The sequence below is a fragment of the Staurois parvus genome, unplaced genomic scaffold (assembly GCF_062004578.1).
Source record: "Staurois parvus isolate SC_StPar_1 unplaced genomic scaffold, SC_StPar_1.0 ptg000009l, whole genome shotgun sequence".
In the NCBI taxonomy this organism is placed as follows: Eukaryota; Metazoa; Chordata; class Amphibia; order Anura; family Ranidae; genus Staurois; species Staurois parvus.
The window spans coordinates 1647286-1665212 of NW_028317805.1; the positions used below are offsets into that span (position 1 = coordinate 1647286).

At 43.7% G+C, this 17927-nt stretch overlaps 1 protein-coding gene across 1 annotated transcript in view; it reads left to right on the forward strand.

Moving 5' to 3' along the window:
• The first annotated feature begins 4735 nt into the window (after positions 1-4735).
• LHPP (phospholysine phosphohistidine inorganic pyrophosphate phosphatase) overlaps positions 4736-17927 on the forward strand; it is a 45611-nt gene continuing 32419 nt past the window's right edge. Inside the window, exon 1 of the mRNA XM_089669042.1 lies at positions 4736-4896. Within this exon, the coding sequence (XP_089525168.1) occupies positions 4778-4896 (119 nt within the window). The 5' untranslated portion in view covers positions 4736-4777. The remainder of the gene's footprint in view (positions 4897-17927) is intronic.

A 17927-nucleotide genomic window follows, 5' to 3' on the forward strand; every position in this document is an offset into this window, starting at 1 on the left:
TTGGTGGTTACATCGGTTTAACGAACGACCAATGTTTCATTTATCAGGCGAAAAAACAGCTGGTTTTCGAGCCGTCTATGGCCTGCATTAGACTGGGAGGATTAATTACCCCCCTTGAGACAACACAGATAAGTGAATATAGGACACAGGACAGCTCTGAATTTCTGATGATTTTTGCACTTATTGAATAGATATAACAAAACTCTCCCAATGGTATCTTCACTGATGAAAAGGGAGCAATTAAGAGAAGTTTGTTGTTAGGGGTATATGTAATTTATAGGATAAGTTAATCTTTTGCTACAAAATAATAAATGCACATTTTTTTTGCAAGTAAAAAAAATGTGCATTTATTATTTTTTGTTGCAGGAGCCTGTAAACCATTGCACCAGCGATCATCAGATCGCTAGTGTAATGCAGGTCTCCTGCAGTCCTGTCAGTATATCTGCTTGCTCGTATGGGATGTACAGATATACTGACAGAAAGAATCACTGAACTACCACGGCGTGTCACAGCACCATGGTAGAAGTACCACAGAAAAACCCCTGCTAACTATCAAAGTGGGAGAATGGAGGGAAGCAGAGGGCGGTCTGTTCATAACATGTTACACCCTGAATATGGCTGGAACCTGTAATATGTTATGAAAGGTGAACTTATCCTTATTTTTCCAAAATAAAAAACATGTTATACTTAATCGCTCTGCACAATGATAATGCACAGGGAGACCCTGAACCTACTCTTTTGGAGTCCTCCACCGGTGCTGTACCCTGCTTCTTACTTTGGATGCCCCCATAGCAAATTGTGTGCTATGGGGCCACCGGTGCAGGTGCACACATAGCCCAGCTTGGGCTCGGGCACGGACACCCCCACTACCTGCACTGACAGCAGCAGGAGCCTCTGTGAGACCAGGAATTAAAGGGAGAAGAGCTGCAGCTGGGACAGCGCTGGATCATAAGAGGACTCAGGTAAGGCTAGGTTCACACCTATGCAGTTTGCATTTGATCTGTTTCTGCAGTGCTTTTTGTGGTGCGTTTTTGCATATGCGTTTTGATTTTTTTTTTTACTTGTTGCGGGGCAGAATAAAACGCAAAACGCATCAAAAACGCACTACATTATTATTATTATAATACAGGACTTATATAACGCCGACAGTTTGCTGAGCGCTTTACATTATGGAGGGAGACAATACAGTAACAATACAGTTCAATACAAGAGGAATTAGAGGGCCCTGATCCTTGGAGCTTACAATCTAGGAGGAATCCCTCTTGTATTGAACTGTATTGTTGCTGTACTGTCTCCCTCCATAATGTACAGCCCTGAGCAAACTGTCAGTGCTATATAAGTCCTGTATAATAATCTAGGACTACATTCTTTTCTGCAGTGTCTCCATGGAAATCTATAGAACCAAAAACGTCACGTTTTGCGTTTTAAAAAATCCCTGGCCCTTTCCAAAAAATGCACCAGGTGAAAACGCGGAGATGTGAATCTGTTTCATAGGAAATCATCTTAAATGGACTGCTGTGCGTTTCTGCAAAACGCAATGGAAAACGCATAGGTGTGAACCTAGATTAAGTGTTTAGGAATGGGGGGGGGGTGGAAAATGTATTGGAAGGATTTTTTTTTCCTTAATGCAGAGAATGCATTACCATAAAGAAAAAAAAACTTTTTGAGTTTAGAACCACTTAAAACTAACCCTTAGGGCTGGTTCACACTATAGAAACGCAGTTCAATGCATTCCAGATGCGTTTCCACATGTGCGTTTTTGACACATTCTGGTGTGTTTTTTCAGCATTCCAGTTCCTTTTTTCCCCTCTCTTTATCTTCAATTTAAATAGGGACATGTGCGCTCCAGTGCATTTTTTATATGTTTTGGAGCGTTCCAATGTGTTTTTGATGCATTTTATTGCATTCAGTTCTGTGCAGAAAAAATGCAGCCTGTTCTACTTTTTTTTCTGCAACAGGAACTGCACGCACTGATGTGAATTATGACATTGACCACCATATAACCTACTTTCTGTGCATTTTGGATGCAGAAAAAAAGCAACTGCAACCCATGTAGTATGAACTGGCCCTTTATACAGCCATGGCTTCTATGAACTATTTTATCTCTGCCTCCATAGCCTATAAAATGTACTCCCGACATATTCCTCTGCAAATGAGAATAAATGGCAACAAGAGCCGTGTTAATCACTGCATGGTAGCACCAAGGTGACTCATTAGTATCGACAATCAAACAGATTGAGCTTATTACCTACTAACTCAATTATATCGAGCAGTAAAAATAAATCCTAATGAGGAAATACCCTGCAAAAACATATAAACATAATGGGAGTTATTTACTAAAACTGCATGGTGCAAAACCTGGTGCAACTCTGCATAGAAACGAAAGACTTTGGGGGGGATTTAAGAAAAGTGGTGCTCACAGAATCTGCTGTAGCTGTGCATAATAACCAATCAGCTTCCAGATTTTATTGTCAAAGCTTAATTGAACGAGCTGAAGTTAGAAGCTGATTGGCTGTCATGCACAGCTGCATCAGATTCTGGGTGCTCCGGTTTTAGTAAATCTCCCCTAATACATCCAAATTTAATCAGAAAATAAATCAATATGTCTGTAAAGTTTTATTCGTGAGCAATAGTAGAAATCACATAAAAGCCACTGTGTCGCATTGAGGAAGGGCCCCTGCGCACCCCCAAAACGTTGGCTTTGTTTGACCCACATGTTACATGAATAAATATGTGTTGGTGTTCTTCTACAGTGCAGTGCTGGTGACCTTCTTCCTTGTACTGAGGGTTTGCACAGTGCTATCTGATATGGTCACCTGTGACTAAGCCCTGTGGTTGGGACGAAACGCGTTGAAGGTATGATCTGGGAGGAGTCGGGCTGAAGCTTCTTTTATTCTTCCTTACACCTGAGTTGTTGCTTTGGAGTGTGACGTTCCATCCTCCCTCCTGGGATACGTCACATAAATATCCTAGGGGGCTGCAGAAGAGGAAGACGTCATTCTAGCCTAGGCAAGAATCCTGGGAGAAAGAAGCGCATGGTTTCTGTGCTGAGAGTGCTCCCAGGAAAGGACAGCTCCCACTCTCTGATAATGACCAAAGGCTTGCAGGATTGGCTCATCATCTGACAGTGGTCATGTGACCAGGCATGCCTTCCATTCCTGCCCATAAAGACCCAGTTATAAGGCCTGGTTCACACCTATGTGCTTTTTAGTGCATTTTGCATAAACTCTCTATGGTACACTCTGTGGTTCCCTATGGGTCATGTTCACATCGATGCTTTTTTTCACTGCTGCATTTTGGAAAGGGTCGGCAACTTTTTAAAATGCAATTTATAGTGCATTTATGGTTTAATAGACTTCAGGGGACAGAAACGTGTGTAGTGTGTTTTTGATGCGTTTTGCATTTTTTTTTGCCCATAGGAAAGTATTGACTTTTATTCCACTTTCATGCAGCTTCGGATGGTTGCGACTTTGATGCAACTTCGGATGGGTGCGACTTGGTGCAACTTCGGATGGGTGCGACTTTGATGCAACTTCGGATGGGTGCGACTTTGATGCAACTTCGGATGGGTGCGACTTTGATGCAGCTTCGGATGGGTGCGACTTCGATGCAGCTTCAGATGGGTGCGACTTTGATGCAGCTTCGGATGGATGCGACTTTGATGCAACTTTGGATGGGTGGACTTTGATGCAGCTTTGGATGGGTGCGACTTTGATGCAACTTCGGATGGGTGCGACTTTGATGCAACTTTGGATGGGTGCGACTTTGATACAACTTCCGATGGTTGCGACTTTGATGCAACTTCGGATGGGTGCGACTTTGATGCAGCTTTGGAAGGGTACGACTTTGATGCAACTTCGGATGGGTGCCACTTTGATGCAGCTTTTGATGGGTGCGACTTTGATGCAACTTTGGATGGGTGCAACTTTGATGCAACTTCGGATGGGTGTGACTTTGATGCAACTTCGGATGGGTGCGACTTTGATGCAACTTTTTTTTTCTAATAGCAAAGTATGACAGTTCTGTTCATGTAGTGCCACTTTACACTCTCTGGCACTCAAAGTGACATCCAAGTCATACTCATCCAAAGTCACATCACAGTCAATAACATTCCTACTGGCAAAATCAAAAGTGTGTGTTCAAAAACGCAAAATGCGTCAGAAAAATGCATCAGCAAAAGCAACATGCAGAGCTGTAAACCTCTGGACGCCAGAGTTGGGTGGAAAGGGGTCATTTTTTTATCTGATGGATCAAATGATAACTAGGCAATGTTCTAGTTTTGGACACCTGTCAGGTTTTTATTGGTGCCTGAGCCCGTTGGGGAGATCCGCTTTCCCTATTTGTCCCTTTGACCAATATCAGAGAGGGAACCCTACATTTGAAGTGGTCATCAGAAAAGGAATAGAGAAGAACTCTTCCAATGGGGACACTAGTTCTTTGGAGGGATTTCCTCTCACTTCCTGTTTTGGCAATGGGACAGGAAGTGAGGATAAATCTCAATGGGATACGGGTGGCAAAACCCACTGGAGGTTATATCCCTCTCTTACTTATCCTAACAAAGGAAGTTCTGCTTTGAGTTTCGCTTTCGAAGAAATGTGTGTCGCGAGCTGTAGTTCTGTTATAACCTGGAAGAACAATCCACACTACTACCAAACATCTGCTTCTGCCCGCCCCCTGGGTGCCTCTCTAAGACTACATGTCCCATCATGCACCAGCGTCTTATGTCATCGGAGGCGTGGCCGCTCCCAGTCGCAGTGTATAGTAGAGCTGGCCGGTCATGGCGTCCTGGGCTGGAGGGGTTCGGGCGGTGCTGCTGGACGTGAGCGGTGTTCTGTATGACAGCGGGGGTCCGGAAGGGGGCGCCGCCATCCCCGGCTCTGTGCAGGCGGTCAACAGGTGAGGCGCACGAGACCAGAAAGGTGGGGCGTGGTTAGGACATAATGGGCGGGGTTTTGTATTAATTTATAGGCGTGGCGTACTGTGAGGTGAGTGGGATTGGCCGGCGTACGGGGGCGGGTCCGGACACGTGCTGTGTTGTGATTACAGATGGGATCACTGATTGGGGTGGAGCAATGTACGGAAAGGAAGAACCAATTATCATTCCTAGAGCATTTTACACGTCACATCACAGGGAAGTCTGATTGGTTGAGGTGATAGGCTCCAGTACATAATCTCTGCTGTGGGGATGTATGAACTTTACTAGGAAGCTTTTTATACCAGAGTATGGGGGAGGAGATTTACTAAAACTGGAGAGGGCAACATCTGGTGCAGCTGTGCATGGGAGCCAATCAGCTTCTAATTTCAGCTTCTTCATTTCTTTGACAATTAAAGCCAGAAGCTGATTGGTTCTTCTGCAGAGCTGCACCAGATGTTGCCGTCTCCAGTTTAAGTAAATCACCCCCTATATGTCACCAAACCCTACTGAAGGCAAATGGTCACACGGGTAGCATTGCTGAGCCTGCTTGTTCCTCAGGGGTTGGTGCCAGCTCTGGGGTGGAGCAGTATCAGTTGTCATGACATGTCTGTAGATGGCTTCTGACAATGGCAGCCTCCAGCGCTGGGGGAATCTCTAGCTGTGACAGGAGGCCGCCACCCTGACCGTTTCCCTTTAACCACTTGCCTACCAGGCACTTATACCCCCTTCCTTACCAGGCCAATTTTCAGCTTTCAGCGCTGCCGCACTTTGACAATTGCGCGGTCATGCAACATTGTACCCATATGAAATTTTGATCATTTTTTTCTCACAAATAGAGCTTTCTTTTGGTGGTATTTAATCGCCACTGGGCGTTTTACTTTTTGCGCTATAAATTAAAAAAAGTGCAAAAAATTTGAAAAAAAAAAAAGTTTATTTGTTTCTTTTATAAAATTTTTCAAACAGGTATTTTTTCTCCTTCACTGATTTGCGTTGATGAGGCGGCACTGATGGGCACTGATAGGCGGCACTGATGGGCACTGATAGGCAGCACTAAAGGGCACTGATAGGCAGTACTAATGAGGTGGCACGGATAGGCGGCACTGATATGCAGCACTGATAGGCGGCACTGATAGGTGACACTGATGATGGGTACTGATAGACGGCACTGACTGGCATCACTTCTGGGCACTGACTGGCGGCACTGACTGGCACAACCCCTGGGCACTGACTGGTGGCACTGACTGGCAGCACTGCTGGGCTGCACTGGTGGGTGGGCACAGGTGGGTGGCACTGGTGGGCACAGGTGGGTGGCACTGGTGGGCACAGGTGGGTGGCACTGCTGGGCACATGTAGGTGGCACTTCTGGGCACAGGTAGGTGGCACTGCAGAGTGGCACAGGTGGGTGCACTGCTGGGCACAGGTGGGTGCACTGCTGGGCACAGGTGGGGGCACTGCTGGGAACGGGTGGGCGGGGCTAGTGGGCGCACTGCTGGGCGGAACTTGCGGGTGTCACTGCTGGGCACCGATCATCAGGGCACTGATCATCAGTGCCCTGATGATCGGTGCCGATCCCCGCTCTGACAACTGCCGGTTCTCGTGAGGTACTTTCCTCACGATCTGACAGCGTGAGGAAAGTGCAGCCGAGAACCGGCACTTGCATTTCCCTGTGATCAGCGTGTCATTGGACACCGCTGATCACGTGGTAAAAGGCCGGTGGGATCGGCCTTTCACCACATCACGTGATCAGCTGTGTCCGTAGGACACAGCGATCACGGAGATCGCCGGGTGCGCGCCCCCTGGGGCGCACAGGAGAGCGCGTTCTGGGAGGACGTCATATGATGTCCACTCAGAACTGGCCGGCCGCGGTGAAGCCGTCATTCGGCTATGCGCAGTCGGCAAGAGGTTAAATACCCCTTGTCTGGAGTCATGTTCATTAGAATGGGAAACGGAGACATTGTGCATATCATTGGTACCTGGCCATGTGGATTCCTGCTGTGTAAGTCGTATTAAACCCAAAACTAATATTGCAGCTTACCAATCATTAAATGTGGTGACTGCATTAGTTTTCTATTTTAAGCTTTTTCCTCTGTTTTCACCTGGTGATCTGGACAGAAACACACCTTCTGTATTAGAGTGCCTGCACTCTGGATGAAGGAGCACAGGGGCACCTTTGGACAGCAACATTGTCAGCCTGGGGGGAAGGACTGTTAAATATACTAGCAGATTTAGTCCATCCTTGACATTTCCTTGCCACTAAATATTCCACAGTCAACTGTTAGTGGTATTATAACAAAGTGGGAACAACAGCAACTCAGCCATGAAGTGGTAGGCCACGGAAAATGACAGAGCGGGGTCAAATGACACAGTGCGTAGAAGTCGCCAACTGTCTGCAGAGTCAATAGCTAAAGATCTCCAAACTTCATGTGGCCTTCAGATTAGCACAACAACAGTGTGTATAGAGCTTCATGGAATGGTTTTACATGGCTGAGCAGCTGCATCCAAGCCTTACATCATCAAGTGCAATACAAAGCTTTGGATGCAGTGGTGTAAAGTATGCTGCCACTGGACTCTAGAGCAATGGAGACGTGTTCCCTGGAGTGACTAATCACGCTTCTCTGTCTGGCAATCCAATGGACATGTCTGGGATTGGCAGTTTCCAGGAGAATGGTACTTGCCTGACTGCATTGTGCCAAATGTAAAGTTTGGTGGAGGGGGGATTATGGTGTGGGGTTGGCTTGGCCCCTTAGTTGCAGTGAAGGGAACTCTTAAAGCTGAGCTCCTCCCAAAAGGGGAATTTCCTCTTTAAGCCTTTATCCCCCGCTCCCCATTAACGATTGGCACCTTTGGGAAGCAGGGTTGGGGGGAGCAGGTACCTTAATTTGACAGGTACCCGCTCCCACTTCTGCTGCGATCGCCTAGGCTTATTTTAATTCAGGTGGAACTCGACTTTAAGGTGTCAGCATACCAAGACATTTTGGACAATTTCATGCTCCCAACTTTGTGGAAACAGTTTGGGGATGGCCACTTCCTGTTCCAACATGACTGCACACCAGTGCACAAAGCAAGGTCCATAAAGACATGGATGAGCGAGTTTGGGGTGGAAGAACTTGACTGGCCTGGAGAGAGTCCCAACCTCAACCTGATAGAACAGCTTTGGGATGAATTAGAGCAGAGACTGCAAGCCAGGCCTTCTCATCCGACATCAGTGCCTGACCTCACAAATGCGCTTCTGGGAGAACAGTCAAACATTCCCATAGACACCCTTCTAAACCTTGTGGACAGCCTTCCCAGAAGAGTTGAAGCTGTTATAACTGCAAAGGATGGGCCAACTCAATATTGAACCCTACGGAGAAAGACTGGGATGCCATTAAAGTTCATGTGCGTGTAAAGGCAGACGGCCCAACATGTTTGGCAATATAGTGTACATAGGAAAGTATATCATATTTACTTGTTCTATACTTTTTTTTTTACATTTCTTTAGTTCCTTCTTAGTTTCCAGGCCTAGGCAAATTATGTCATACAGCCCAGGAGTCTTCAGGAGCTGAGGAGGGGTTTTCTCAGCGAAGCTTATATGCCTGAGCTAAGGAGGCATAGATTTCAGGGAGTAAATGCTACATGAATCATATGCATCTACTCAAGATGGCCATGGCCAGAAAAGCTAGGGGGTGTTTTTCAACGTGAAAAATAATATTATAGCATGGAGCAAAATAAAGCACAGAGACACGGATTGATGGGTGAGTGTGCTTTGAATTTAAAAATGAATTAAATAGTGTTTTTGGTATGTGGTGCTCAGATAATATAGTTCTGCTTTAACCTCTTTCCTTCCACCCTATAGCAGAAATACTGGGCAGGAGGGCTGTGCGAAGTCCCATATATATATATATATATATATATATATATATATATATATATATATATATACGTGATTTGAGTTTCCAGGTAGGGGGTGCGCCCACGCACATGCCGCCCTACCTCCACCACCATTGGCGGCTACGAAAGTCAATCACCAGATCCAGGCCAGAGATTCTCCGCCAACACCAGGCGAAGTAACATTGACAGGGGAGAGACCTATGCATACACAACACAGGACTCTCTCCTGCCAGCAATAACATGCTGCTGTGTATTTCTCTGCACAGCAGAGAAATACACAGCAGCATGTTTCCTTAGTAAAACTCACACAGCACATGATGTAAAACAGCACACAGTTAGCCCTTTGATCGCCCCACGTGTTAACCCCTTCCTGCCCAGTGTCATTAGTACAGTGTCAATGCTTTTTATTAGCACTGATCACTGTATTGGTGCCACTGGGGATGTCAGTGGCAGTTAGTCAGTTCCCCCAGTGTCAGAATGCCCGCTGCAGTCCCGCTATAAGTCGCTGATTGCCGCCATTACTAGTATGAAAACAATAATTCCAGTATATAAACCGCCATTTGTAGATGCTATAACTTTCACATAAACCAATTTACATGTATTAGGATTTTTTATTTTTAGCAAAGACATGTCGCAGAATACATTTTGGCCTAAATTTATGATGAAATTTTGATTTTTTAAAATGTTTTTTTACTGGACATGTTTATAACAAAAAGTCAAAAATATTTTTTTTTTTCAGAATTGGTGGTCTTTTTTTGTTTATAGCGCAAAAAATAAAAAACACACAGGCGATCAAATACCACAGAAATAAAGCTCTATTTGTGCGGAAAAAAGGACATAAATTTCATTTGGGTGCAGCATTGCATGACCGCACAATTGTCAGTTAAAGCGACGCAGCGCCGTATCGCAAAAAATGGCCTGGTCAGGAAGGGGGGTAAATCCTCTTGAGGGCAAGTCATTAATGTCAACAAAATCGCTCATCAAACACTAACCAAGACCATTCTGTTCTTTGTGTTACAGTAATTATTCCAGTAGCCAAATCCTTGTTGTGCCTGGAAACTGGAAGTACTGTAACTGGGCTGCGATGGCTTGGTGTCATCTGTCACTGGCCGACCTCTGGTTAAATATAAGTGGGATGACTCGGGCTAAATATAGTGGACATGAGACTCTAGTGCAGGGAAGGCTAACGTTACTACAGAGATGTCAATGTACAGAAGCAATGTAACACAACCATCTACTACCACACTACAGTCACAAGTTCAGCATATCAGTCCTGTTCATTACAACTAAAACGCAGAATACCTCCAACCCTAAAAATACCCGTTCAACACACCGTGCAATCTAATAATCTACAGTATATCCACTTCAGCTCCAGCAACGTACTCGCTGGAGTTTCAGCTGTTATACCGGGATGATGGTACTGTCGACGGGCTGCTAATTAGTCGTTCGATCGCTATTGCCAGCAACAGGAGGGGATCCCCCACTGCCTTCCACGGCCTTATGAGGATCTCCTGTCCCACCAGGAGTCCCGATCAACCAGTCAGCACTTCCGCCAGCTGATCACAAAGCCAAACAAAGACTGGAATGGCTTTGTTCGGCTTTATGATATAGTAACCTGGGAGCAATAACCTTACATCACTGCTGGTTTGCTTGGAAATAAAAGGCGCCATTTGAAAACAAAACAAAAAACAATCATGCCAATATTGGTGTGGTTAAATGCTTTTCGGGACAGAGGAGGGATGTGGGGTCTTATTGACTCCAGATCTCTCCATAAAGAGCACCTATCACATGCCTATTGCTGTCTCAAGGGATGTTTACAGTAATTGTGACAGCAATAAAAGTGAAAACAAAAAAAACGCATTGAAGCGACAGTGGAAAAATGAAATAAATGATTTTTAAAAAAAAAATGAAAGTGCCCCCGTCCTTCTGTGCACACAGAGGAGAACCCACGCGTTGGTCCCGCACGCACACAAACAGCAATCGGCCTGCGTGTGAGGTATCGCCGAGAACATCAGATCATGGGAAGTAATTCTAGCACCAGACTTGTAAATCTAAAGTGGTCACCTGTAAAGGCTTTTAAAGCATCACCTATGGATACTAAAATGTATGTTGTTTGTGGTCGTTGCACAGGAGTGCATAATTTTAAAGCGTGACATGTTTGGTATCTCTTTACTCGGCGTAACATCATCTTTTATATTTTACAGAAAAAAGGGTTATGTATTGTGTTTTTTAGCATTAACATTTTTTAAAAAGTGTATTTTTTTTACCAAACAAATTGCCTTTGAATAACTGCTGTGCAAATACTGTGTGACATAAAAAATTGAAAAATCCACCAATTTATTCTTGAGGGCCTCTGCTTTCAAAAATATATGTTTGGGGGTTCTAATAAATTTTCTAGCAAAAATACTGACTGTAACATGTAAACAAAAAGTGCCGAAAAGGCTGGGTCTTCAATTGGATGTTAGTTGCAGAGTTCCATCTGAATCTCTTTAGACAGCAAGTTCTGTTTTCTTGCATAATCTCTAGACTGAGGCATGTAGTGGCATTCTTAGATTGTAAGCTCTTATGGGCAGGACCCTCCTAACCTTCCTGTATTGAACTGAATTGTATTGTAACTGTGCTATCTCCCTTTATTTTGTAAAGAGCGGCACAGACTGTTGGCACAGTATAAATCCTGTATAATAATTTTAGGACTCTCAAATGTGACTGGAAGTCAAAATTTGCATATAGCGTTACCCCAATTCCAAAGACGCACAAAAGTATAATATTAATGCCATTTATATAGCACCAACTTTTTATGCAACTCTTTACATAATGTAAATTTACATCATTATCTGCCCTCAAGGAGCTTTCTATCTAAGGTCTTTAAAGCAGAGTTCCAGTTGATTTAAAAAAAAAAAAAATTCATCAGCTTCAAAAACTGTAGCTACTGACTTTTCAGATACAGACACTTACATGTCCTTCAGTCCATCGGTGTCCTCACCATGGCTGGTTTCTCTCCCTGGCACCGGCATCTTCAGTGTGGCACCCAGCTGTGACTGCTTCACAGCCGGGTGCTCACTGCACTACACTTTGTGAATGGCCCCGTAGTCTTCTGGGATCTGTCACGTGTCCCAGAAGACTACAGGGAGGGAGTGGGGGGGGGGACAACTTCCGCTTACAATCGCCTTAGCGGAACTGGGAGTAAGTACCTGTCAAATTCGGGTACCCACTCCCCCCTGCTCCCCAAAGGTGCCAATCCATAATGGGGAGCGGGGGACAATGCGTTAAAGCTGAACTTCCACTTTTGGAGGGAGCTCCGCTTTAACTCAACATTCATACATACACTAATTTAGACACGCCATTTAACCCTCCAGCATGTATTTGGAGTTTGGGAGGAAACCAGAATACCCTGGGGAAAATCATGCAATCATAGGGAGAACATGCAAACTCCATGCAGCTAGTGTCCTGGTTGGCATTTAAACCTAGGACCTTAGGCAAGGCGGAAGGGCTAACCATTAAGCCACTGTGCCACCTATGTGACTTTTGTATTGCTGTCCATGTTCTCATCAGAGAGATTCTCTGCAATACCTCTCCCAGCAACCACACAAGAAGGGAGGGTAAATCTTCTCAGTGTGGAGACCAGACCACAATAGAAGGCTGGCAGAGGTTCTTACCCTTCCATACAGTATCAGAAACCAGAAATAAAGCCTGTGAGATTTCGTTACACTTATCCTTTAAAATTGATATGGAACAACTGATACAGTATCAGTGCTTTCCGACTAAATAATTGTGTGTACTGCTACATAGGAAGTGATATACCCCAAAAATGTGTTGGGACAAGCCTGCCAAGTACAGTTACTACATAACAATGCCTCAGTTTGGAGCACAATGGGGGATAGAGGGGCAAAGAATAGCCTGGGGCATTGTGTGAAGATGGCCATAAACTAAAAGAAATGCATGTGAAAACTTTAGTTTCAGGAACATTTGTTCAACTTTCTAATGGTTGGTGGGGTCTAATCAATAATTGATTTAAATTTTAGTGACAAGGAAATTTGAAGGAGCAGCATATTAAACTTTTAAGTGAATGTGGTTTTCGTTCAGAAAATGACATTCATTCCAAGAACGAATGTTAAATGCAAACAAAATTTTGAAGTACTTTAGAACAATATTTGTCAAATCATTGAATTTCCATGTTTGTTCTAAAATCTACTGATGTATGGTCAATTGAAGTACTTTTACTATCTTTGTCTATTTGGGTATGGTATAATAGCTTATCATGCTTCCAAATACATCTCAAACAACTCCAAAGTGAGCCTTAAGGTTTTGTACCTTAATGTAGTCTATGCATTAAGGTTAAAAACCTTCTGTGTCACAGGATCCGCCTGAGCCCTCCCTTAAGCTGACCATGCAAGGATCGAAATCCGGCTGGATCAGCAGGAACCCCCCTGAGATTCAATGCATATATGAGCAAGCTGATTTTACCCAGTTAGCTTGTTGGATTTTATACATTTGATTGTTGCTGGCGGATATAGCCGCTAGCAATAATCATTGTGTTCTGCTGGCTGGGAATACTCCCTGTGCCAACATATCCCCCGGCAGCAGAACACCATAGCACTATGGGAGGCATTCCTCCATCAATACTGACTGTGTTGATGGGGGAATCAAGCAATTTTCTTTCCTTCCTCCTGTTGTGGAAGGAAGAAAAATCAAGTTATCTTTGGGCTGCTTTGTACTTACTGGAGCCCGATCTTGATCCAGTGCTGTGAACAAGAGCAGCAGCTCTCTTGGCTCTCTCCATCCTCACTGGGCAGATTGATAGCAACAGGAGCCATTGGCTCCCAATGCTGTCAATCAAATTCTGTGATGCTGAGGTCAGGGCCGAGCCACACTGTCTGTGTCTATTATTATTATTATTATTATTATTACACAGTATTTATATAGCGCCAACAGTTTGCTCAGCGCTGTACATTACAATGGGAGACAATACATGAGACAGTACAATAACAATACAATAAAATACACGAGGGGTTCGAGGGCCCTGCTCCTTGGAGTTTACAATCTAGGAGGGAGGGGATAGTGGTACAGGAGGAAATAGTTGTGGGGGATGGAGTGGTGGGGGGAGCGGAGGAGATCGACAATTAGGTGAGGGCAGGGTAGGCTTCTCTGAAGAGATGGGTTTTCAGGGTGCGCCTAAAGGTGAGGAGGGTAGGTGACAGTGTGATGGATTGGGGTAGTGAGTTCCAGAGGATGGGGGAAGCCCTGGAGAAGTCCTGGGGACAGGCATAGAGGAGGAGACCAGGGAACTGGAGAGTAGGAGGTCTTGTGAGGAGCGGAGAGTGCGTTTTGGGTGGTAGATGGATTTCAGATCGGTGATGTAGTTTGGGGCAGTGTTATGAACAGCTTTGTATGTCAATGTTAGTATTTTTAATTTAATGCGTTGGGCAATCGGAAGCCAGTGGAGGGATTGGCAGAGGGGGGTGGCGGATACGGAGCGGTTGGTAAGGTGGATGAGTCTGGCCGCAGAATTCAGGATAGACTGGGTTGGAGTGAGTGTCTAGTGGGAGTAAGTCCGCATGAGTGCCCCCATAGAAACGGCTTGCAATAGTTTTCAGTTGCTGAAGAGGGGGACCTCAGAAAAGGAGGATTGAGGCTGCTCTATATGATACCAGTGCACAGAGCAGGTAAGTATGGCATGTTTATTATTTTATTTAAAACAAAAAATGAAAGCTTTACTATCACTTTAATTTTTTGAAAGAGACTAATGGCTCTGGCAATCAACATTATAGTGATTGTGAAACCTCAACCCAATCAGTTTAAAATATAAATGAAAGGCAAAATATTTGCTTATAGATATAAAAAATATATATATAAATACCTCGTTTCCTTTTTTATAAGTGATCACATACCCTCTGGTCTTAGCTGCATTCGAGCTGGAGGAGAAACAGCAGCTCACTGAACTTCCCAGTGAATGTCTCTTCAGGGGGGGAGGTGTTAGGTCTGACAAGTATGATCATTAGAGGGGAGCTGGCTGAGTTCCCAGCATAGCCAGAGAACTGAGCACAGTTAGTTTTCCTGCCTAGTGTGGTCAGTTTTTAATGGGAAACAGAGGGACTGGCAGGAACACCAGAGATTTCACACAAAGGAAGCAATACAAAGAGAACAGGATATTTTTTCATACAAGTACACGGTACAGCAGGCACATATCAGTAAAATTAAATGTTGGATTTAAATATTATTTAATGTTAGGGACACGCTGAAACAAGGCTTTTTCTGTGAATGGCTGAGCAGCACTTCAGCCCAACACTGTTGTGTTCCAGGGACGGAATGGGAAGTCCCTGTGCCACTGCCCAAACGCAGTGCTGTATACTGATTGTAGCTGATGTTAAATCCAGTTTATACTAATTAAAGTGATGCAAAACCCCTGTAGTGGATGACAAAAAAAAAAGGATATGACAGAGGTTCTGATATGACCTAAGTATACCTGACCTGAGGGTCAACAAGCTAACATTTTTCTTGGACCTGTCAGTAGGTTACAGGTAGCTCTGAATCTTCAGTCTATTGTTCTGTAGAAGAAGGTTAAATAAAACATAATCTGCAAATGATTAAACAAATACCATGACATTGTAAATGATGTATGTTAGAAGTGAATACAAACATCCATTGTATGAGCAGAGACAGATAAGACAGGGGTGGAGTCGGCTGGGTCCTGTCAATGGAGTGACAAGTATAGGGCTTGTTTGTCATTTGCATTTGTAAGTGTGCCAGGGCAATAGGGAGCAGAAGGTGGTGACACACTTACAAGAGCTCTACAAGGCTCCTCTGAACATATGAATGAGCTAGTTGGATATTTACAGCGTATTGTTGGGAGCCTACAGTAAAGCCACGGCACAAGTGAGCATCTGCTGGCTGGTGTCCATCTTTGTGTCCCACCAGGCCAAACATGCCAGCAATTGTGAGGAAGGCCACCAGACAGCCCGTAAACCTCAGCCACCCTCGGAGCTCCTCTACTGGGATGTGCTGAACCCAGAATTTAAAAGCCATAACGAGGCCTTCAAAGTGTGATTGAGGCTGTACTGCTAAAACTCCATGGGGGTTCTTTTAAATGAAAATCTGAGGTTAAGTGGTAGTAAACTAGTTATATGCTTTTATTTTTTTTCCTTTTTGAATTTCTGTCAGTCTGGCATTGTCCTAGCAACTCCACATATAGTGGTTGCAGATTAAATAGATTTAATGTCTACTTCAGTGTACCCCAAAAATAGATTCCAGTAGGGCCAGCAGCATTACTATTAATTAAAGGTTGGGTTGGATAAGGGCAGGACATCATAGTCTAACCCCATTTGAAAAAGAGTGTTGCTTGCTTTTCAGGGTCAAACATATTATGTGAGTAGGGGACAGGTATTGAATATGCACCACATCCCTATTTACAAGTTACAATAGGAAGTGAAGAATATGGGATTTTGAGGGTGCAAGAAACAAAACTCAAAAGAAAAATGTCTATAAGAATGTTATAGCAATTTTAATCATTTTACTTTTAGGCTCCATTCACACTTGCGCGACTCCAAAGTCACACGATTTCCAGTGTGACTTTAGAGCGTAACTTTGATCATATTTTACATTCTCTGGATCAAAGTTGCATCAAAGTAGTAAAGGCACCTTTTCAAAGTCACACTGGTTTGAGTGCTACTGAAAAGAATAGGGTGCGATTTGTCATTCGACTTTGATATCCAAAGTCGCAGGACAAGTCACAGAAGTGTAAATGGACCCTAAAAAAACATTGTTAAAAACATATATTCACAAAAAACAGTCTCTGTGTCATAATTTTGTAGCTGCAACAGTTATATTATTTTCCCACATATTTCACCTATAAGTGGCTTCTTCAGGAGCCCACTGAAGAAGCCACTTATAGGCGAAACATGTCAGGAAATAACATTATTGTTGCCATGGGGTCGCCACTATGCTATTGAATCCAATGTCCCCCACTATTGAAGTGGGATGAGTACTGGTAGTTTGATGCTCCCTGGTGTTGATATATTTCTATAGCTTTTATCTTAGTTCTCTGTCCCACCTGCGGTCACAAAATGACCACCCACTAGGCCACCACCTTTGGCACCTCATCGTTCATATCCTTAAAGGGCTTAATATAATACAATATTGCCTTCTTGTTTGTACAAGTTAGGTTTTAAGGAAATGGCCGAAGCTTTTGAGCAGTATATTTCCCGAAGAAGCCACTTATAGGCAAAACACGTTGGGAAATAACTAATAATTGTTGACACTAAGAAATGATGATACAGAGACTTTTTGTTGTGAATATATGTTTTTAATGATGTTTTTAGAAGTAAAATGAATAAAATTGTAACAACATTTTTATGTAATTTTTTCTTTTTGAGTTTTGTTTCTTGCTTCTTCCAAATCCCATTATCTTCTTTTCCAATTGTAATTTGCTTTTCAGAGATGCTAAATGGGGGTCAAAATTTGGATTTGCCTGCCACGTAGCACAAGAAACAACAGCAGTTTTGGGCCCAGAGTTACAGTCTTGTGATCAACTCCTGATGACCACAGTAAACAAAAACGTACGCAGATAGACGGTAGATTTTCCAAGTGGATTATATGGGGATCGGATCATTTTTGGGGTTAATGAGATGACTCTGAATAGGCACCAGAGCTGGCAATGCTTTCTACATTAGTTTAGTTTTATAGCTGATCGTGTCTCTATTATAGTATTTATCTCTAAAATATTATTGTATCTATCACATTTACAGTATAAACTTCCCCTGAGGTTTAGGATTTGTGTTGTGGTTAGAATAAGAGGAAAGGCCTGCTGGCTGAACAAGAGAAAATCCATTGGTTCCCTTTATAGATACCAGACTCCACTGCCGTCTATTGTATTCAGGTATCAACGATACCTGCAACTGTATGAATACTCCAACAGTGACTGCATCTAATAGGCTGCAGTCACTTTTCAGGCAATAAGTTTCCACCCTACTAATTTTAATACCAACTTTTGTCAAGCCAGATGGTGGTTGTAGGACCAGCCATGGCGCAAATTGTGGCCAATTTAGCCGGGATCCGCTAAAATTCTAGCCATCTACGGGGATTTTAAAGTAATTCTAAAGGTTGTAATTTGAAAAAAAATTACAAACATGTTAAACGTACTTTCTGT